This window comes from Cenococcum geophilum (assembly GCF_001692895.1).
Source record: "Cenococcum geophilum 1.58 unplaced genomic scaffold K441scaffold_54, whole genome shotgun sequence".
In the NCBI taxonomy this organism is placed as follows: Eukaryota; Fungi; Ascomycota; class Dothideomycetes; order Gloniales; family Gloniaceae; genus Cenococcum; species Cenococcum geophilum.
Window position 1 is genome coordinate 101,430 of NW_027137612.1, and position 20,632 is coordinate 122,061.

Below are 20,632 nucleotides of genomic sequence, written 5' to 3' on the forward strand. Positions count from 1 at the left end.
GATACCACCTATCGCCTTATTATTATCTTCTATTTAAAGCTATAGGTAAACCCGCCTGGTTAACTAAACAGAAGTCAATTGTATAAGCTCTAATTAACCTCGGCTACAACAACTTCTATATAGAAGTTAAGACCCACGTTCCTCCATCTACTCTTTAACGCTAGAAGGCGAATTTAAAGAGGTATAGCCAGATTAATCTACCGATTAGGGGAAATGGCAGGCCACTACTGCTTACAGATAAAGCTCTAGATGTATGACGTTAAGTAGTAATATTAATATTAATTTTACTAATAAACGCGTACTAATTAGGGCCTCTTTAAATACCTTACATATAGCCCAGACGCCTATTTTAAAGAGATACTCTGGTTTCTATACAACGAATATAATATAATAGTAGCACAAAGCACACTATCGGCTGGATTAAAGCGAAGAAAATAGAGTAGAAAGGTTATAAGGATAATTGCGTAGTAGCGTAACCTAGGCCTAAGGGACAACTAGATTATTTAAATCTATGGCTATAAATATAATTAGTTTGTCTTTATTAATAAATTAGCTTATAATAAGAAGACAATAGATAGGAAGTATAGATAGGCGCTAATTAATAAGCCTACTAAAGGAATATCGGAATTAAAAAGATCTAAAAGATAGAGCTTGCTGCTAGCGTATACCTATTAGGGCTATATACCTAGCTAGTTAATACACTAGGGCGCTGTTAACGGACTAATGTTTATTAAGTGGATAAAGAACGAGGTTCTTACTTATATGCAGCTTTATCCACAGCCTTATTTAGTTCTAGTAATAGATAATACATTAATCCATTATAATAAGGTATATAGTGTCTATAAAGGATAAGTATTTAATACTATTACTTACTTAAACCTAGGAAGTTTAACGCCTCTACAATACTGCTAGTATTAGGCTTAAATATCTTCCTCCTTACTTACCTAATTTTAATCTAATTAAAGCTTCTTTTCATAACTTAAAGCAGTGGCTACGTGCTTATTAATTTAAAGCTAATCTATAGAATAACTTTAGTAACTTTTTAAGCCATGCGGTAGAGTAATAAGGGTTTAATAAGAGGGCAAAAGGCTATTTCTTACGGGTAGGAATTAAGAGGTAGTATAAAAAGGATAAGGTTTGGTCTTTTATAATATATCTATATAGGGTGCTTGCCAATTAAGACGTTAAGTAAGGCCTTTACTATAGTATTAGAACGTTGCTAATCTGTTCTAAAGTCTTCTAAGCAGTTTATTATGCGATTAATAAGCCTATATATTAAACCAATCCTATACAGCTTTATATAGCCTATACTACTATTAAGTAGCGCGTGCTTAAGTAACTTAAAGTTATAGTCCTCCTTAATTAAAATTAACTCCGCTTTAATAAAGGCGTTAGCGACAACTAGGTAATAGCTTTATAGCTATTTAGTAAAGGCACTAAGCTTATTATTTAATTATTTAATATCGCTGCGGGCGGGGCTACTAGGTAGTAGGCTTATAGGTATAGTTAGGGGTGGATAGTAATAGGTAGGCGTTTTAGAGGATAAAGCTAGAACCAATAGAGCGCTTTATAATGATGGCACTAATAAGGATTTTGTATTTAGTATAAGGTCCACTATAAAATAACTATTAGCGATAGTTAGTTGTACGGAAGGAGGCATCGCCGCCTATATAGCATTCTGCACCTATTATAGTATCTACTAGTTCTACTACTACATCTAGTTTATTAAAATTGTTACCGCTACTAATTAGTCTTACTGCGGAATAGGATTAGCTAGTAATTATATAACTATGGTATAAGCCTCTCCTCGTTACTGCCGTTGTCTTAAGGGGGAGCTAATTAATTTATTTATGCTGCTAGAGTTACCTTAACGGTGCTTATAGCTATCCAACTTTATATCTTTTTTATCCTCCTTATCCTATATGCGTTTACTATACCTAATCTTTAATAGTAGTGATAAATCTAGTATATTAAGCGTAGCTTTCTTTTATTTAATTACTTCCAACTAGCGCGCCTAGTAGTAAGTATATAATGGGTAGTGCTTTAATTTAAATTTAAGACAGTATATAACGCCATGCTTTTTATTCTTATAATGCTATTAAAGGCAGCGATAACGTTTAAGTAGCGGGTATATATGCTTGCCTTTAACTTCTGCACGGTTACGTTATTTAGTAGCCTCTTTCTGCATTTTAGTGGTAATTAATCTCTTCTTTTTGCTAATAACTTCCTCTACTATACCTTTATAATCCTCACTAGAGGACCCTTTCTTACTAGCCGCTGCTTTAGTTAAAAGACCTACCGCTTAAAGCGCTGCCTTAACACGCGTATTAACAGCCGCAGTGATTTTAGCATCTTTAGCTTTAGTAGACGCGTTAAAAGGCGCAGCAGCGGTCTTATATTTAACTATAAGATTAACCTAAAAAGCCTTCCTTACGTACTTTAATTGTGTCTCTATTATTCCCTCTACTTTACGCCATTCGTCTACGTTGTTAACTTCTTTAGGTATTATAGGATCCTTTAGACTTAATATAATAATAGTAGTTAATTAATTAAGCTGGAAAGAATAAAGGCCGTAATATTCGCTAGCTTAACGCGTATTTTCAGCGATAAACTCCTGGAATTTAAAGACTCCGAATAAGATAAGTAGAACGTTGCTAAATAGCGTTATGCTATTAGCGTACACGGCCATATTTAAAAGAAAGGTTTAAGGGCTTTTAGACTGTTCTACAGTAGTAGGAGGCATTAGTGCAGATTTGGCGGTGAGGTCTACTTCTTAAGGCGCTTTAGAAGTATTCTTTATAGTATTCTTAGGTGCTTTAGCTCTCCTCCTATGTGCCATAGCGCTAACTGCAATAGGAAAAAATATAGGCTTTGAATAGCTTTAAAAAAAATTAGGCAACGGCGATGTGTTGGTATAGAGGATGGGTGGTGTCATGCGCGGGTACAGAAAAGTGGTTCAAACAGGTGAGGATTCGGTAAATTTCTGTACTTGATCATGGTTTCTGACATAAACCCATCCTTTTCCGAAGCGACTGTAACACCCTGCCAACGGCTGGACAGTTCAAGCGAGTTCCCTCGCGAGCATCTCAACCAACATCAGGCCAGGCCACGATATCGATCATGACTGCTGTGCAGCAATGTTCTCGCATCAAATGATCAAAATGTCTGCCATCAGACAAGGGACAGCCGAATGCATCCGTTCATTTCAAACTCTCTCTACGGCTCTCCTGGCGCATGATGTTGCCTCTCGGCCGATGATCAATACCGAAGCACTTGAAGACGAGCAAGGCAGATTCAGAGTTTGGTCTGGCAACCTAGGAGCACTTCAGAAGGGCCACAGCTCACTAGATTACCGTCTCCGAGATTCGCCGTTGTTACAGACGAACGTGCTGAAATTGCTTAATGAGCTGTGGACAAATCTCTCTGAGGGTATGCACAAATATAAGTGTCTACTTTTAGCCTTGACTGACCAATTTTGAAAGCTCTTGCCATTGTTTCAGGTGACCGTGTTCCGTATGAGCAGCAGCTGAAGCCCGATGAAAGTGAAGATGGAGACGATATGTGGAGTCAGGATGAGGGCAGTGGCGAAGACGAAGCACCCAAGACTGAGCTGGAACAGCGATTTTTAGACATTGTTGATATTGTTGACAATCTCTATAAGCTTTCAGTGAGAATCCGGTCGCCAACACTTCGATCAAGATCACTCAAGGCAGCCTCGTATAGACCAGTCGATCCGGATACTGGTATTGATACCTTCGAGCAGTATGCTCTCTTTGATCTACAGCACACGTGGGAGCTTCTCTCGCATCTTCGCTCTGACTCGTCAGGCCAGAAAAATGAGGAAGATGACTACCTTATAGAACGTCTAAGTAAAGCTCTCACGCTGAGGAGACGTCGATTCAAGTATTGGCGAAGGCACCGGGACAAACTTGAAACTTCGTCTCAGCTATTTCCAGAGCAGCAAGCACCGGCAAGTGAATTGATGCCAAAATCCTTGCTCTCCGGCACGGAGGCTACTCAACACTATCATTCTCTGGACGAGGTTGTGGACAATCAGTCTGTGACATCTTATGCAACTCCTACACGAGATCTTACTGGGCGCAGCATTGAGCTTCCCTCTCCTCCAAAGGCTGCAACTGGAGAACGAGACTTTGAGTGTCCATATTGCTTCATCATTTGTCCTGCCAGATATGGGAAAGGACGTGCTTGGAGGTCTGTAATTCTCATTCGAATCTCCTAACTCTCATTTCCCAACAAAATAAAACCTACTCCTTAGGCATATATTTATCCAACCGCTCAACCAAGCAATGCTTATTTTGATTTGGGTGAATCATATCTTGTCGGCGGACTTCATATATTTATCTTGTTTCCTAGGCTGTATAATACTAGTACTAAATCTTTCTAGGGCACACATATTACAAGACCTTCAACCGTATGTATGCACATACAAAGATTGCAAGGGCTCGGACCAACTCTTCCGGAGTCGTCGTGAGTGGTCAGAACATGAGGCTGGACATCGAAAACTATGGCGGTGTCCCGAGCATATCAATGCCGTGTTCCGATCAAGTTGTAGCCTCGAAGATCATCTACACCGCGAGCACCCAGGTAGTTTTCCAGAAGAGCAACTATCCAGCATAATTAGAGCTGGAGAGACCTCAGCCATCGACCTACGACAGACTTGTCCCATATGTTTTGTGGCTGCAACTATGGAAGGAGGTCTGCAAAATCATATTGCTAACCATCTTGAAAGGCTAGCTGTGTTTGCCCTCCCTAAGGACGTTGACAGCACCGAAGGTGAGTCGGACGGTGCAAGCGGTGCAGCTTCTCGTGGAGAGAGTGTAGGGCCTAGCGCTTCACAACACCTCATACCAAAGTCTAGCTACAGTGATTCGATTTTTAGACAGTCTGATAACGCTGCTTATCTCGATAGCGACCTTGCCTCCAAGATATTCCGATTGACTAGCGAAACACAAGCACTTGGTTCCGAAACGGTTCCCCTTAAACAAGAGGTCACTAATGCGCTTTCCGTGGACCTTCTCACCCTACTGCCAGATGCAAGCAACCAGAAAATGGACATGTTCCTCTTGTCAAGCCAACAACATTCAGAAGTAGCAATCCCCGAATCAATTGGCTCTGAGCCGGGAAGCCCCATTCGGGATGACCGCTTGGAGCTGCAAAAACAGTCCACGAACGACCCAGAGGATGCTGACTGGCCCTCAACGCCTCTACAGCAAAAGGGAGAGGAGATCTCAAATTTCCTCTCCCCAGCACAAACATTTGTTGCGGACGATGCCTCCTCCTATAAGAAGTCGAGTACTTTCACAAGCACACACACGCATCAGCAACTGTCCTACTCCAGCTATGCTCAGCCAGCCGCCCCTCTGCCGGCCCAGCCACCCAACCAACAAAAAGTCCGACACATAAGAACAAGCATCGATGGAAGAGAGGATGAGGCTTTAGATCCCCGTAGGTTCTAAATTAACGTCTTTATGGACTGTCGTTGACGTTTGGAAGGATACAAGAGGGTTTCCCTGCGATCACAAGCAGACTTCTTTTGTCATGGCAGGGTATTATATCTTATTTACTTATTCCTTACGTAATGTTTCGTATCGTGCGCTACCTTTTAAACTTCCTTAAGGCTCTATCTTACACCTTAAGCTTACGATCCGGGTAAATAGGTCTTTATGATGCTTTGGATAGAGCCTGCTGAACTGCTTAACCCCGGCGGTACGCGAGGATCAACTCACTTTAGCGTGATCAAATATGGCGAAACTGCCTACTCTGAGATTAGGAGATTTGTCGTGGTTCGTAATAAAGGAGCTTTTAGCCAGTGCGTGTAAGTTATAGGGTCTTTATATTCTTCGTCTTCCCTTTACCTTATCTCGTCTTTTTATTATAGTTATTTTAGGGCTAGAAAGCATGAAATTACTAAAGATATTAATTAATTAGCAATATATACTAACGAAACTAGACCGGTCCAGACTTATAGGCGTCAAGGTGCTACTAAAGTTGGTGTTCTTGTTGAAGACCGCGCGGTAATCTACACAGGCGGCGAACACGACCCTCCGCCATCTCTTCTTGAAGGAGAAGGTATAACAAAGCAGGCTCTTAGAGTAGTTACTGATGGAAACGAGACGCTTGACGTGCGCTCAAGGATTAACTTCGGCAAAACCTATACTGTTGAGCATAACGTCAAAGTATTGAGCATAGGGACTATCGCCCCTGAGCACTGCCATCTTCTGGAGAAATACTGGAAACTTGCCCATTAGTAGCGGCCTACGCATTTTTAACGAGAGGATCTTTTAAATAATAGGTATTTTTTTGGCTTTAAAAGGCCGGAATTCCCGGATTTAGCAACCCGGCTCATACGTTATCGCCGGAAGCCTTAAGTTGTCCTCTTACCCTGTTTGTTTTACTTACATCTAGGTAAGCAACTAGCCCTGCTTGACCCATACGCAAGCCAGCTAGCCAAAATTTTGATACCACTCCGCCTCTGGACAGTTAGCCCCAAACATCACCTATAGGAAGGATGCGCGCCGGATCTGCACTTTCGAGCAGAGTACCATCTACGCCACGGTCTACTAATGCTACAACACCTGCCATATCGAACTTTCCACCACCCCGACTTCCTACTGGAGTAGGCAGAACTAGCGAGCCTAGCAACATTTCCCCACGTTTAAGCCTCGAGATGGAGCAAAGAAGTGGTTCAACACTCCTTACGCCCTTATACTCACGATTTTCTGGTATTTTCTCTTTAGCCTTACTGATGTCTAATTTACCGACTCTAACTGGCACCAAAATACCAGAAGAGCAGAACAATGACGAACCTAGAGTACTTTTCTTAGTAGTTAGCCTATTTGAATTCAATATAGCACATGATCATAGAGAAGGGGGGTATCCATATCTTGTCTATGTCCCCAGAGAGGTGATCAGTCTCCCTACCGTTACTATTATTACTCTATTAAGGAAACTAACCCTTTTCCCCTAGATTTTCGATGTCATTGGCCTAAAAGGAGAGCTATGGCTTGCTAGAAATCAAGATGATGCATCCCATACCGTTGGCCGCATATGGGAGAAGCACTTTGGGCGAATCCTTCCTGTCAAACGGACAATGAAGGATGAGGACTCTGTCTATTGAATGTGGCTCTAGGGCCTCTATATATACATGAGAAAGGTAGAGGGGGAGTAGACTGGGTCGGTGACCGAGTCAAGGGGTAGGTAACTGAGACAGTAGTAAGACGGTAATAAGTAAGTGCGATTCAGGTTGACACTTCCTGATGAGCCATGAACGAGATTTTGACAATGTTTTACCAGAACTACCAGAGCTACAAGCTGGCCGACAGCAAACTCTTCCTATTACTTTTGATAGCTTAGCCAAGGATCAGCATACGGAAAACGCTAGTGGGAGCAGCACTGATTAAGAGAAATTTTATTACGCGAGCGAATTAAGTGACATATCTGATGAGACCGAGAATGCGGCACAACGACTCGCTGCTTTCGCCCATAATATACCCAACTTTGAACAAGTTACCATAGTGCTGTCTAGCATTGCATCGATGCTAGAAGCCCTAGGGAAACTCTTCACTAGCTCTGAGAATCCTATACGCAAGTTTACTGGACGGATAGCATCTGATCTTGACCTTCTATGCACTGTATTGCAAAGCATATCCGAAAGCGTGGTAGAAATGGCCATACAGGCGAAATACACAAGGGAATTCGGCGCCCCAACTTACAAAGATTTCTGGGATGATTTCAGCTTCCACCTGAAGGATGGTCAAGGACTATCTTTTCTCTCCCTGTCAAAGTTGTGCATGAGTTTTGCTGGGGGCCTCTCTGATATTCTTCGGTGCGGCTCCACCAAGATCCATGTCGCTGGATAGTGAGCTAACGTGAGATAAGGAATGGCACCGGAAATATCCATATGAGTGTTATGCGAGATCGTCTTGCAAAGTGCCGCCTTAAGCAAACTAGTAAGGGTGCTGAAGAGGCTCATAACAGAATATTTGAGGGGGTTCTACTTTCGCGTGAGTCTACGTCTCAGTTGATTACAGAACCCCATGCGTCGGACATAGTAAAAGCCTCTCGTATACCTAACCTCAACGATCTCTGTCGGTTTGGCCATTTAAGCGGAGTGCCTACAAACTCAGAATCAAATCCAGCGGCAAACGGCATGCTTTGCTTGATTCGACATAATATTACTCGGCTCGAAGTGGACGCCCTTGTCAATTCTACGGACAGGGCGTCCCCAAGCCCCAGATCACTTGACAAAGCCATTTTCAAGGCTGGCGGCCCGGATATGCGAAAAGCAATCTCTGAATTTGGAATTTGCGAGGACTGCAGCGTCAGACTTACAGAAGGTTACCAATTGCCGTGCAAGTATGTCTACCACGTAATACCTCCGGAGCACTACCAATCCAGAGGGTCAAGTGCGGAGGCCTTCCGTAAATGTCATAGTAACTCGCTTGGGATGGCTTTGGAAATTGCGCCTCGAACTATTGCATTTCCGGCTATTGGAGCAGGCCTTCTTGGATACCCACGATTTGAGGCAGTCAGCATCGCTATCGAGGAAGTGCAAAAGTTCCTGGCTTAACACAAGACTAGAGTAATAGATAAAATAATATTTTGCGTCTTCGAAAGAGACAGACGAATCAACGTATCGAATGCTGCTCCCGTAAGTACTAGAGTGTTATATATCTCCCTCTCCAAACTCCCAGGTGGAAAAATAGTGCAAACTCCCCTTAGGGATGGCTTCGGCTAACTTTAAAATTTTAGCAAATATTTTCCTCCAGCTAACGATTCATTAAACATGATGGGGGTTCCTAACTTGGAGGTAGGGGTAATTCCAAGGGAAACGAAACTGTGCCTATCCCGATCCCGGGGGCGCGGCCGCGCCAACGGACAGAACGGACTGAAAATATTAAGAAGTCATCTAACGGTGAAATGACTGATGAACTTCAAACTTCTGGCAAAGAGAAGCTTGATACAGCCCTCGCGTGATCTCATAATTAACGAGGTCATGGTGAGTGCCTTGATACATTCGCATCATTCCCAGGCTAGTCAGAAAAGCGGAAGGAGCTATGACCTTGACGACGAGAGTCGAGACAAGGGTCTTTGCCCGATCCCAGAATGCGGGCGTGTTTTCAAGGATTTGAAGGCACACATGCTCACTCACCAGAATGAGCGACCAGAGAAGTGCCCAATCGCAACCTGCGAATACCACCTCAAGGGAAATATGGCAAAAACCGACACACTCTTACCCACTACAAGGGTACTATGGTATGCGGGTTCTGTCCAGGCTCAGGATCCGCAGCGGAAAAGAGCTTCAACCGTGCCGACGTCTTCAAGCGCCATCTAATATCTGTTCATGGCATTGAGCAGGCGCCACCTAATAGCCGTAAGAAGCCCCCCACGGGCAAGAAAGCCTATCCCTTAGCACGTTGATTCGGGTCCGTAGGTTATCGATAAGATCTAACCAATAGAATCAATAAGATCAAGGCTCTGTGACCATACGTGTACTTTTGATTCTGGCGTTCGCGCACGGGCCACTTCGTCTACGGACCCTAACGTGCTAAGGGATACCGCATCTCAGCCGAATCTAGCGGGCACTTGCTCAACCTGCTCAGTGACCTTCGCTAACGCGCAGGAATTCTATGAGTATCTTGATGACTGCATGCTGCGCGTACTCTAGCAGGCTGACCCTAGTGAGGCTATCAATCAGAAGCTGCTTTCATCGATGGCAGATGACAAGGATGTGAAGGAGAAATACATAAGTGAGATGGAATGATTGGCTATTCAACAGCAGCGAAGCGAGCTGATGACAAGGGACCGTCTCTGGGGCTGCTGCCAATGTTTTTCAAGGCCAATAATCACGGAAAGCTGCCTAATATGCTTCCACGAAACATGTCAAGATTGTGACTCGTATATTCCGACTGAGGAAGCAGAAGTGCCCATAATTTCCCTTGTTCCCCTTTTCCTGCCTGGAGTTCATGCAAATCTACCAAGGAATTTATATCGCTGGCATGGCAATGCTATACGGGGACGCGAAGAAGGGACAGCCGCTTCTGAGAGGGACGCTCCAGATTCGAAGAACCGGGATCTCAATCAGCCTCCGTTAAAAAACTTTGTAAAAATACGTAGGACACACCTTTCTTTGAATACACTTATTTACTATGGCCTGAAGTGGAAGATGGACAAGGTACTGTTGAAAGCGAACGTTTCCGTTCTTGTATAAAATCTTGCTAAGTCTTCTAATAGAGTGATCAAGAATGCATCATCGTTCTTCATGAGCTAGGTAACCCACAGCTTGAATACCTTTTTGATCATACGCGCATTCTCCGTAAAGCGCTACGACCTGCCACCCCTACACTGAGACTGCGCTTAGATGACGCAATTTGTATGGGGGATGGCCCTAGGTGGTGGAATTACCCCCCGGATTTTGGTCTGCCAGTATTTGAAGGCTCAAACCCATACTATGCTAAGCAAAGCAAAATATCTGTCACAAATCTCGGAGCCAAAACCCTCCTCTAGGTAATTGAATTCGATGAGTCTGCTTCCGTTGAATTTGAAACATGGCTTAGTTGATCTTCGCGCGAGAGTGATTTCACGTACGCCCAGGGCAAGCACATGCTGTATCCTGGAAGAATACTAGGGGTCGGCCGCCAAGACGACGACGATACACTACCTTTCCTGTCCCTAGGAGTCGAGTTCGACGGAGTTGAAGTTTCGTCAGTAACCCAGGTGGACATTTGGGAAGCAGCGCGCGTCAGAGCTCACGAATACGGCTTTACCCTCCCACCTGAGGACGAGACTACACACGTACCGCCAGCACTGAAGACTAAGATTGACCGACGGCTGGTGAATCCCGAGGCGTTGGAGGAGGCGAAAGAGCGACTTGAAGAGAGGCCGGACTGCGTGATTGTATTAAGGGTATTGAGTAAAGAGGAGATCCAGAAGTTGGCAGACCGGACGGAAGAGATTCGGATTGCGAGAAAGGCTGCAAACACAGGAGCAAAGCAAGATCAGCACGCAAGCTAGCAATGGAAAATATAGAAAGTGCCAAAAATGAATCCAGGAGGGCTCCCAGTTCTAGACTAGTCTCTTCGCCTTCTACGCCTCAGACCTTATTCTAGGAGAAGCGCATGACCTATCCCTTGCAACGTCAGGGTCCTTAGAGTACGTGGTTCGTGCAGGAACACCGCGATATTTCTGAGTACGGGCACCAAATTCAGCCAATCTAATTGGTTGGTTCTTATCGATAACCTAAGGACCCGAATTGACGTTGCAAGGGATAGGCCACATGCAACTGCAACCAACCAGCTTCTTCCAGAGTTAGCCTTGGAAGAAATAGGACGCCCCCTTAGGACTCTCACAACTTTGCAGACTTTACGCGATATATCTTACAACGGCTTGGTGTACCTCTTACACTTCCAGCGCCATAATCTTGAATAGCAGTCACACTGGCATTTCGTGACTTGGCTTCCTCCAGATGTTGCAAGCGCAGTTGAAGAGCTTCTACCAAGGTGGCACATGAACGGCTGTGTAGTTCCAGAACTCCGGCACATGTGCTCGGCCCTTCAGGTCACGCACTAGACAGATCGGGACTTGTATAAGTTCGTTTCGGCCGTTTATATCAAGAATCCCCCTTTTCCCCAAAGGGTTTGAAATCACGGAATCCAAATGAAGCCATGTAATAGTGCATATAGAATCTCTGAACATCAGTACATGTTCGCAAGATGCCTTATGAAACTTCCGTAATTAATAAACTAGGGAAAATGATGATCTGAGTGAACGTCCAAAGGGACCCAACCGGAAATTTTCATAACCAAATGACCTCGTACAAATGAAAACTACATGTAAGATATGGGAGACGCTTAAAGAGATAGTCAGCACTAATAACAATATGGAGACGCGCAGCAAAATACAGCAGCCGTCCCACAAATCCTCAGGAAACCCACCGACATAGAAAAACGGTGTGCTAGCCCCGCTGAATAACAAAAGAACCCCACCCCCCAACACCCTTGCTGAATCCCACACGGCAGTATCAAAGCAAGTGAACCGCCACGCTCCATTCCACAATACTGGCCCGCGATTCACCAGCTTTTTTCCTGCTCCCCCGCTACGAAAAACTAACGAACTTCGGATCCCGCGGCCGGCCATCCGGCCCAATATCGTTCTTCCTGAACCGATCCTCCATGTAGAGTCGCCGCGCCTCGTCGAACCCGACGCCGCGCCGCTTCATGATGGCCTGGACCTCGCGCTTGCCCTGCTCATCGAGGCCCTGACGGCTATCGCCGGCTTCAACGTTGGCGGACAGGTCGAAGGCGGCGCTGCTGAGGCCGGCTTCGATGTCGTCGCGGAAGGAGGTCGGGAGGCGTGTGTAAAGGTAGGGGAAGTTGGGAACCCAGCGTGAGCGGGTGTAGTAGAGAACTGGAGAGGGGTTAGCTTAGGTGGCAGAAGGGGAGAGGCGAAGAAATTGTACCGGTTACGAAGATGAGTAAGGGTAAGGAGAGGGTGAAGAGGAGGTAGCCCATATTTGGAGCTGAGGATGGTGCTACTGTTACTGTCGGAACGGGTTGATAGGAAACGGTGGTCTAAGGAGCGACAATCTCAACGCTTAGGTATGAGGAAAACAAGGTCTTGTAGGTAGCAAGCGGGAGTATCTCCTCGCGGTAGAGTGTTATAGAAGCCGAACAGCTGTGATGTAGATGGAGGTAGTCGTCACGCCATGATCCGTAACAGTCTCTCTCCGCCAGCTTCCATCTCCGACGCTGGTGTCGTCAGCCGGCTGAGCAGGGGTTCATGAACTCGGAAGCGGAGCTTTTCCGGAGGCCGGTGCTAGCACGGAACAGGCAGACCAAACGACGTCGCGCACAAATCGAGAAGTTTGGGACGACGATATTGCAAGTGTTGATCTTTCTACACTACCCACACTATGTCTACCAACATTTCCTCAGACCTGATTTGGGAGGTTACTCGTGAGTCTACCTGTTTGGGTTGAGGGAGATATTTTAGGAGAAGAGGTGGGTTGAGCAGAATTGGGCTGATTGAGGAATTTAGGCGGACACAGCGCGGCGCTGGTGAAGCGCAAGGGAGCGGGTGGCGTGCAGTTCTCGCGCGATCCTCTGAACCTGAAGAACAAGCACACGAGAAAGGTGAGATTCTGCCTTCAATCCATCCGCATCTGAAGCAATCGCTAATTCGGGCGCAGCATGAGGGTTTTGTGAACGACAAGGTACACAACGCTGCCCATATCCGATTTCAGAGAAGAAGTGTTTGAGATAATGGAATATGGATGTATTGGATATATGCTTATGACAGTGGATATAGGCCATCGGCATCCAGGCTGGCGAGAACGGCGGCGTCGTGCTCATGACCAAGAAGTCTAACAAGGCCAACAAGGCCAACCAGCCCGCCTCTTCCATCCAGACCTCGACATTTGGCCCTCACACCTCTTCACGAAAGTATGTTATCGCTGCTATCCAATCGCGCAATCAGCACTCCAAAATCACAACTCTCAAATTAAATCCCAAAACTCTATCTCTTAATTTGCCATAATTCTTCCCTTTTCCTCTCACAGGCGTTTTATCTTAAAGATTTATCACGTAGCATGATGAAGCAGCGAACAGCAGTTTACTAAAATATCTCCAGGACCTATCGCAGCATCGTTAACAGCACTACCAAGCGCAACTACCGCCCCGACCTACGCGCTGACGCCGTCGCCCGCGCCTCCGCCATCCGCAAGAGCCAGAAGCCCGTCAAGGCGGACCGAGTGAGCAAGCCACGGGGTGCCAAGGCCCGGAAGGAGGCAGAGGCGTAAAGGGTATTGCTGAATTAGAAAAGCATGGGGTGGGGCGTGTGTTACGAATGGGATTATTTTTCAGGGTCCAAGGCATTTCTGCATTTATGCTGCGTGTGTCATGTGAAGCTCCATGGAGCTGGGTTTCTCATGAATCAGATGGCATTTGCCTGCATGGTGATTTGTTTCCTGAGTGACTTCCCTCTCATGATGAATTGATGCACTAGCTATGCTATAAGTCCCACTCACTAGACGACAACCTGCTGTCAAGTAAACGGATCTCTGATATCTAAAAGACACTACTAGGCTTTTCTAGACCCTGGCTCGATGACATATGCAAAGTCTATCTCGAGACTATTGCTATAGAGGCCGTTCAAGAAATCTCAATTCTAATAAGGATACCTAAAGGAGATGCCTTTTCAAAACCGTAGTCGATGGACCATTTGAGATAATATACATTAATTGTTAACAAGGAGTATCATGATCCAAGGGTTCCTCTTATAGAGCTTACCCTTATCCCTCCTACATTCGACCTTAAACACTTCCTAGTCATTTTATACTGCCTTTGCAAAAGAAATCGGGAACCAAACTCCAGCTCTTATTACAGCGTGGCTCCACCTTCTTCGTCATCTAACAATTCATGACTTGCTAATGAAAGTTCTGCCTCAGAATAACCATCCACTAGTTTTTGAATTTCATCAGGTATTGTTCTTGCCGAAATATCGTGAACTCGCGCTGGAGTAAAGCCGGTCATCGCGCACCACCCAATTTCACATAGAAATCGATGCCATTGATTATTTTTGCTTGCCCACACCTTCCACCCCTAACAATTACGGCGTAAAATCATACTTTGGTCTAGCTGCATTAAGCCAATTGTATAGAATTGCTGGTGTTAACTATAGAGCCGCCTATACGTATATTTAGTCGCGCCAATAAGGGCCAAAATCGCAAGCGTGTATTGTCTACTACCTCGCCAATATAGGCTTCTAAAAGGACTCCAAAGCGTTATTTAAAGCTCATTTTAAAGAAGGCTTTAAATTGTTAAGCAAGGCGTTATACGGAACCACCGCAGCAACTACCATTACCAATATTTGTAGAGTCTTTGCTACCGCGGCCAGAGCAGCTAGATAAGGAGGAGGAGGAGGAGGAGGAGCTGGAGGAGGAGCTAGATAAGGAGGAGGAGGAAGAGGAGGAGGAAGAGGAGCTAGAGAAGCAGCCGGAGGAGGAGCTAGAGGAGGAGCCGGAGGAGCTTCCTATTAGCTTTATAAGTCGGTGAAAGGCAGTATATAGGAAAGAGGCCTTACCTAGTGCGGTATCTTTAAAATATAATACTACTAACCTCTTCTACTACCTAATTAAGCGCTAGCAAGACGGTATTATTGCTAAGTGCCTACTATAGATCTTTACCGTTAATCGCCTTAAAGCCGCTGCTTCCTATAAGAAGCAATTAAAGACTAATTACTTCCGCTATAAGATTGGTAATTGTCGTAATCTATATAAGGTAACTAAGCTACTTAAGGATCTTTATAAGCAGAATCCTACTAAGTTATTATACTTAGATCTTACCTTATATATAATTAAGGAGAAGCCCTAAGAGATACTAGCACTGTTATTGTTGGCCATGGAGGTAGCTTTACTGCTGAGGTGTCGGACTCCAAACGATTACGGACACTGAAGGTCGAACTAGGGTTATTTCCTTATGTATATTAGGGCTCTTAGAGCCACCTTAAATCAAATAGATCACTCATTCAATTCTGTGTCTCTACCTACTAGCTAGCTTATGTCATTTGTATTGATACCTACCTAGCTGAAAGTTATAAGCCCGGTAACCTTCTGAGTACCAGAGAGATCTTAGTGGCCAGACGACTACCACTAAGCCTCTTTGAGCATAGTTTGTCACGAAATATCGCGTGCTTTACGCGTAAGCGCGTCTCTTTACGCAACCTTAAAACAAAAGCCAATATGGCAACTAAGGACTCTATAAACCCTCTTTTGCTAACCTAAAAAGACTGGCCTATATAGTTTTAATTTATCCGCTGAGAAGTAAGTTTTGCGAAGATCTGGGACTATATTGACCTAGATAAGACGGAGAACAAAATTAAAGAAAACAATGAGCTAGCTATACCTTTAATAGTAGCAGCTCCTATAGCACCTGCAGCAGTACCTGCAGCAGCTCCTGCAGCTTTTATAGCACTAGTAGTAGCTCCTGTAATACTAGTAGCAGCTCCTGCAGCACTAGCAGCAGCCCCTGCAGCACTAGTAGCAACTCCAGCGTCTACTAGAACAGCTATACCTAGGTTATTAAGTTAAGGATAACAACCTTAGCAATCTCTAGAGATATAGAGAATGCTCTTTAAGCTCTATAAGCTCTAATAATAGGATTACCTAAAGCGGGAAGAGAAGCTCTATACGTTTGTAGCACTTTTATATACTACTATAGGCACTAACTTCTTAGGGTATCTTAAGAATCTTACTACACTATATTCGGTTCTAAGATAGCTAAAGAAGGTAGTAAAGCCATCTTAAGCTACGCTATAGTAGATGGTATTAGATAATAATTAAGGAATTTAACCTCCTCTATAAGTATCTAAACATAGGACGTAACGCCTATACTATATTTTTAGGGCAGCCAGTTATAGATCCTATAACGTCTACTACCCTAGTACCTTCTTAATTAACTAAGGTAAAGTGCTTTGCTTGTGGTTTACCCTATAAGTTAAAGAATTATAAGTAGCTATTTTAGTCTCTTTAAGGTCTGAACTTTGTGCCGAATAATAAGTGTTTATAAAGGTATTAGGAATGGCTTAAGGTCCTAATAAATAAGTAGTATTATAATAAAAGGGTTAAGCAGATTAAGAGGGAAGGCCCTAGGTTAAGGATATCTCTATTAGCTTCTGCTAAAAAGATTAAGGATCTAAATAGGCCCTAAGCTATAGCGGCTGCTATAACAACATCCTACTTATTATTATTATCGCAGGAATATCTAGATCTGTCTTTAATTAACGCCTAGGGGTATAACACTATGGTAGACATATACTTCTATAACGATATTAGATACTTCCGTAACCTTAAGCTATATATATCTATAGTAACAGCTAGAGATTCTAGAGCAGAAATCTATGGATATAGTAATATTAGCTTGGCTATTAAGGTAGGCAAATAATGTCTAACTTGGTATCTAATATTAAGGAACGTAGCGTACGCTCTATATTTTTATACTAATCTAATATCCGCAGCAAAGCTCTGTAGGGTTGGAGTAATTATAGACTAATTTATAAACTACCTACGCTATAAGGATAACAGAAGCCTATTTACCAACCTTATGGAATATGGAGGTCTTTACCTTATTAATACTATTGCCTACTTACCACCTACTCCTATAGCCTACGCTACCTCCACTAGGTTCTTTAAAACCTTAGCATACAATAGAGTATAGCATTAGCGCTTACTATACTATAATATAGAGTTAGTAGATTATCTGTTAACTGCGGTAAACAGGGTTAAAGTAGTTAAGACGGATAGAGGAAGGACTCTATATAGTATACTACTTTATAAACTATATATTCTTAGAAAGATAATATAGTAGATATCTCATAGAATATCCGTAAAGGGAACTTACCCTTTTAAACGTGTTTACTTTAATATTATTATAAAGAAAGACGGGTTTAATAGAGATACGTATATAGCTTACTTTTGGTATAACTATATAAAGTACTATTATACTTTTCCTATTAAGAACTATAAGTAAGAGATACTACTCCCACTCTTTAAATTAATAATAGCATTTATAAAGAAATTTAATACTTAAGGTATCCGTATTTAGTATATGGATAAGGAGTAAGGTATAGGCGCTAGGGTAAAGAACCTTATCTAGCTTAACGGAGGTATTATTAAGCAATTAATGCTATATACCCTAGCTTAAAATGGACCTGCGGAGAGGTTAGAAAGAGCTATTTCCGAATAAGTAAGGACTGCGGTTATTAAAGTAAAGTTACCTATAGATCTATAGCCCGAGTTTATGCTCCTTATAGTATTCCTATTTAATTAAACTCCTATTAAGTCTATTAACTAGAAGACCCTATTTAAGATGCTATATAAACGGAAGCTATAGCTAGCAGGACTTTATATAGCCGGATCTTTAACTTATATACTTATTAAACACGGTATTCCTAGGAAGGCAAAGTTTAAGCTATAAGCCTAAATAGGTTATCTTATTGGTATAGAAGCGTTAAATATCTATAGGATATAGATACCAACTATTAACCGCATTATCCGGTCTCGTAATATACGAATTAATAAGTTAAAGAGATATTAGTCTCTAGAAAAACCAGAACACCTTATTATCTCACAGGCTTAAAAGGACCGTTTTCAGCAAGTTTAGGACTTACTAGATAATTTTTAAGATAGCAGCAAGGACTAGATAGAGAACTTTAACAAAGAACTGGATGTAAGACTGCCGTATTTAGCAAATATTAACGTTACTTCTACGTCAAAAAGCATTTAGATCTTAATGAAAGAACTCTATTAGCTACCTACCCTAGAGCTAACTTTAGAACCATCTAAACCATCTGCGTCTTTAGCGCCTTAATAGATATTATCTACTACTTAGTCATCTCCTAAAGTCACTAAACCACTGTTTATAGATCCTACACCTCGTTCCGAACCTTAGACAATAGCAGGCTTATTATTAGGGGGTAAGAGATATTCTAGCCATGAAAAGCGGCCTACGGTAAAGAAGAAAGATATACTAAATTAGGATTTACGATAACAAGCCTTTACGGTTTAAATTAATGACGGTAATAATAACCTTATCAATCCAGATATAACACTATTAGCTTACGCTTTCTATACTGCTGCTACAAAGACGTACGGACATTAAGACGACTTTCTACCGCCACTAAAGTTATAGAAAGAGATGCTTAATTATAGGTACGCTACGGAGTTTAAAGTAGCTGCTTATACTAAGATAAAGGCCTTAATGGGAAAACATACCTAGGACAAGGTACGACTAGTTAAGAAGGTTTATTGACTTCCTACTATATAGGTCTTTACGTATAAGGAAGATTTAGATAGCTTTATTATAAGATTTAAAGCTTATCTAGTTATCTATAAAGACCTTCAAGTAGTCTTATAAGAGGAGGTTAAAGCTATTATGGCAGCCTATTAGACCTTCTATCTACTCTACGCTCTTATCGCCAGCTTTAACCTAGACGTTATATAGATTAACGCCGTTAACGCCTTTATTAATGCCTTAGTTAATAATAAGGTCTACCTTATTCCCCCTAAGGGTATAGACCTACTACCTAAACTCTCTCTCCGTCTAAGAAAGGCAATATATAGACTACGGAAATCTCCAAAATTGTAGTTTTTAGAAATATCTACTGCTCTGCAAAGCATAGGTTTAAAAGCTATACTAGATAAGCTATATCTCTATATACACCCTACTAAACCTATCTTTATATTCTTTTATATTAACAATATCCTAATTATAGGACACCTAAGCTATTAATAGCAGATAGAGGACATCCTAAAGTAGCTATAAGATCGATTTAAGATCCGCTAAATACCTTAGTTTACATCATTCCTAAATACTTATATTGTGCGAGATTAACCAAGGGGAAAGCTCTAGCTATACCTAGATTAGTATCTTAAGAAGCTAGTCTTAATATACCACCTAGAGTATCTAAAGCCATTAGTTATACCACTATTAGGCCAGGAATTAACACTGTATAAGGGAGAAGCTACGCTAAATTAAATAAAAGGATATTAACGCCGTATAGGTTCTGCAATATATCCTACATCTATTATACAACTAAACGTTACTTTTTTAGTTAGCAAGCTAGCTAAGTTCTTATAAAATCCGTTACCCGCTTATCTTGTAGAGATTAATAGGTTACTTACCTATCTCTATAATACTAGATACCTTACTCTTAAATTCTCTACTATTACGCTATATAAGATAAACTAGGTTCTAAAGGCTGCTTTTAATACTAGCTTTACTAATAATGCTTTAACTTAACGGAGCTTATAGGGCTTCTTAATAAGCTTATTTAATAGGCCTATAGTATAGTAGGTAACTAGATAAAGGGTAGTAACTAAGTCTACTACGGAGGCAAAACTCCTAGCTCTCTTACATATTAATAGGGAAGTTAAGCATATAGTTTGGATCTTTAAAGCTATTAAATTCAATCCAGAACAGGACGTTATTATTAATTGTGATAATTAGCAGTTAGTACGGATCGTAATAAAAGAGACCCCTATAATATCTACAAAACTCTAACACGTAGATATTTATTAATTCTGGCTTCGCCAAGAGGTCTAAAACGGAAGCTTCGTTATATAATAGGTACTAACGAATGAGATAGCTATAGACGGACTAACTAACGTCAGGAAAACGGGAGGGTGGTAGGGGCTAGCCAGGGGCTAGCCCGGGGCTGGCCCGGGGTCATTTCAGCTGGATCCGCTGATCTGCTCATGTACACTTATTTACGCTAGCCCGGGGCTAGCCCGGGGCTATATTAGCAACATTAGCACATTTTATACGTTTCGTGCGTTTCATACGTTTTATATATTTCGTACATTTCGTACATTTTATACATTTTGTATATTTTGTACATTTTATACATTTTATATAATATTTCCTATAGCTGCAATATTTATAATTATAAAATAAATAATAAAATTCAAAATTCAAAATTCAAAATTTAAAATTTAAAATTAATGGTAGCTATAAGGGATATCTCTCGCAGAGACTCCAAATCGTCAATTGGCGGCGTTCCCGATGATCCGCCGGCCATGTACTGATTTCCTAACTAGGCCTAGTGCCTGCCCTGCCTG

At 42.4% G+C, this 20,632-nt stretch overlaps 11 protein-coding genes across 11 annotated transcripts in view; 9 read left to right on the plus strand and 2 right to left on the minus strand.

The window, feature by feature from the left end:
• Nucleotides 1-3,161: 3,161 nt before the first annotated feature.
• On the plus strand, nt 3,162-4,379 carry K441DRAFT_619063 (uncharacterized protein; the record flags this gene model as incomplete). Its single annotated transcript, XM_067645856.1, has 2 exons — nt 3,162-3,429; nt 3,483-4,379. 2 exons carry the CDS (start codon nt 3,162-3,164, stop codon nt 4,238-4,240), a joined length of 1,026 nt encoding a protein of 341 aa, XP_067499136.1. The 3' UTR covers nt 4,241-4,379.
• A 1,081-nt stretch (nt 4,380-5,460) lies between these two features.
• Nucleotides 5,461-5,637, plus strand: K441DRAFT_667259 (uncharacterized protein; the record flags this gene model as incomplete). Its single annotated transcript, XM_067649797.1, has 1 exon — nt 5,461-5,637. A coding segment is annotated over one exon (177 nt), but the record flags the coding sequence as incomplete, so codon positions are not given.
• On the plus strand, nt 5,582-6,399 carry K441DRAFT_272056 (uncharacterized protein). The gene is made up of 2 exons (XM_067640884.1): nt 5,582-5,836; nt 5,972-6,399. Exons 1-2 carry the CDS (start codon nt 5,685-5,687, stop codon nt 6,267-6,269), a joined length of 450 nt encoding a protein of 149 aa, XP_067499138.1. The 5' UTR covers nt 5,582-5,684; the 3' UTR covers nt 6,270-6,399.
• Nucleotides 6,400-7,380, plus strand: K441DRAFT_272057 (uncharacterized protein). The gene is made up of 3 exons (XM_067640885.1): nt 6,400-6,925; nt 6,989-7,248; nt 7,315-7,380. Exons 1-2 carry the CDS (start codon nt 6,530-6,532, stop codon nt 7,136-7,138), a joined length of 546 nt encoding a protein of 181 aa, XP_067499139.1. The 5' UTR covers nt 6,400-6,529; the 3' UTR covers nt 7,139-7,248; nt 7,315-7,380.
• Nucleotides 7,189-8,819, plus strand: K441DRAFT_272077 (macro domain-like protein). Its single transcript, XM_067640886.1, has 4 exons — nt 7,189-7,248; nt 7,315-7,846; nt 7,900-8,671; nt 8,773-8,819. Exons 2-3 carry the CDS (start codon nt 7,557-7,559, stop codon nt 8,588-8,590), a joined length of 981 nt encoding a protein of 326 aa, XP_067499140.1. The 5' UTR covers nt 7,189-7,248; nt 7,315-7,556; the 3' UTR covers nt 8,591-8,671; nt 8,773-8,819.
• On the plus strand, nt 8,773-9,584 carry K441DRAFT_272009 (uncharacterized protein). Its single transcript, XM_067640883.1, has one exon. The coding sequence runs from the start codon at nt 8,948-8,950 to the stop codon at nt 9,353-9,355; it is 408 nt and encodes a 135-aa protein (XP_067499141.1). The 5' UTR covers nt 8,773-8,947; the 3' UTR covers nt 9,356-9,584.
• A 1,039-nt stretch (nt 9,585-10,623) lies between these two features.
• K441DRAFT_680899 (uncharacterized protein) lies at nt 10,624-11,034 on the plus strand (the record flags this gene model as incomplete). The annotated part of the gene is made up of 1 exon (XM_067651415.1): nt 10,624-11,034. One exon carries the CDS (start codon nt 10,624-10,626, stop codon nt 11,032-11,034), a length of 411 nt encoding a protein of 136 aa, XP_067499142.1.
• Nucleotides 11,035-12,115: 1,081 nt separating this feature from the next.
• Nucleotides 12,116-12,530, minus strand: K441DRAFT_582937 (uncharacterized protein; the record flags this gene model as incomplete). The annotated part of the gene is made up of 2 exons (XM_067644481.1): nt 12,116-12,426; nt 12,479-12,530. The coding sequence occupies 2 exons, from the start codon at nt 12,528-12,530 to the stop codon at nt 12,116-12,118; spliced, it is 363 nt and encodes a 120-aa protein (XP_067499143.1).
• A 401-nt stretch (nt 12,531-12,931) lies between these two features.
• K441DRAFT_619069 (ribosomal protein L28e) lies at nt 12,932-14,232 on the plus strand (the record flags this gene model as incomplete). The annotated part of the gene is made up of 5 exons (XM_067645857.1): nt 12,932-12,974; nt 13,057-13,151; nt 13,208-13,231; nt 13,327-13,460; nt 13,648-14,232. The coding sequence occupies 5 exons, from the start codon at nt 12,932-12,934 to the stop codon at nt 13,814-13,816; spliced, it is 465 nt and encodes a 154-aa protein (XP_067499144.1). The 3' UTR covers nt 13,817-14,232.
• Nucleotides 14,233-14,769: 537 nt separating this feature from the next.
• Nucleotides 14,770-15,046, minus strand: K441DRAFT_667261 (uncharacterized protein; the record flags this gene model as incomplete). The annotated part of the gene is made up of 1 exon (XM_067649798.1): nt 14,770-15,046. A coding segment is annotated over one exon (198 nt), but the record flags the coding sequence as incomplete, so codon positions are not given.
• A 5,476-nt stretch (nt 15,047-20,522) lies between these two features.
• Nucleotides 20,523-20,632, plus strand: part of K441DRAFT_667262 (uncharacterized protein) — a gene marked incomplete at its 3' end in the record, with an annotated part of 740 nt that continues 630 nt past the window's right edge. Inside the window, exon 1 of the mRNA XM_067649799.1 lies at nt 20,523-20,624. Within this exon, the coding sequence (XP_067499146.1) occupies nt 20,577-20,624 (48 nt within the window). The remainder of the gene's footprint in view (nt 20,625-20,632) is intronic.

Bases quoted from the DNA above. Each gene is read 5' to 3' on its own strand.
- K441DRAFT_272056 (XM_067640884.1), top strand. From the start codon at position 5,685: ATGATGCTTTGGATAGAGCCTGCTGAACTGCTTAACCCCGGCGGTACG. The intron at 5,837-5,971 runs GTAAGTTATAGG...TAACGAAACTAG, and splicing joins GGAGCTTTTAGCCAGTGCGT to ACCGGTCCAGACTTATAGGC.
- K441DRAFT_272057 (XM_067640885.1), top strand. From the start codon at position 6,530: ATGCGCGCCGGATCTGCACTTTCGAGCAGAGTACCATCTACGCCACGG. The intron at 6,926-6,988 runs GTGATCAGTCTC...CTTTTCCCCTAG, and splicing joins TTGTCTATGTCCCCAGAGAG to ATTTTCGATGTCATTGGCCT.
- K441DRAFT_272077 (XM_067640886.1), top strand. From the start codon at position 7,557: ATGCTAGAAGCCCTAGGGAAACTCTTCACTAGCTCTGAGAATCCTATA. The intron at 7,847-7,899 runs GTGCGGCTCCAC...ACGTGAGATAAG, and splicing joins GGCCTCTCTGATATTCTTCG to GAATGGCACCGGAAATATCC.
- K441DRAFT_272009 (XM_067640883.1), top strand. From the start codon at position 8,948: ATGAACTTCAAACTTCTGGCAAAGAGAAGCTTGATACAGCCCTCGCGT.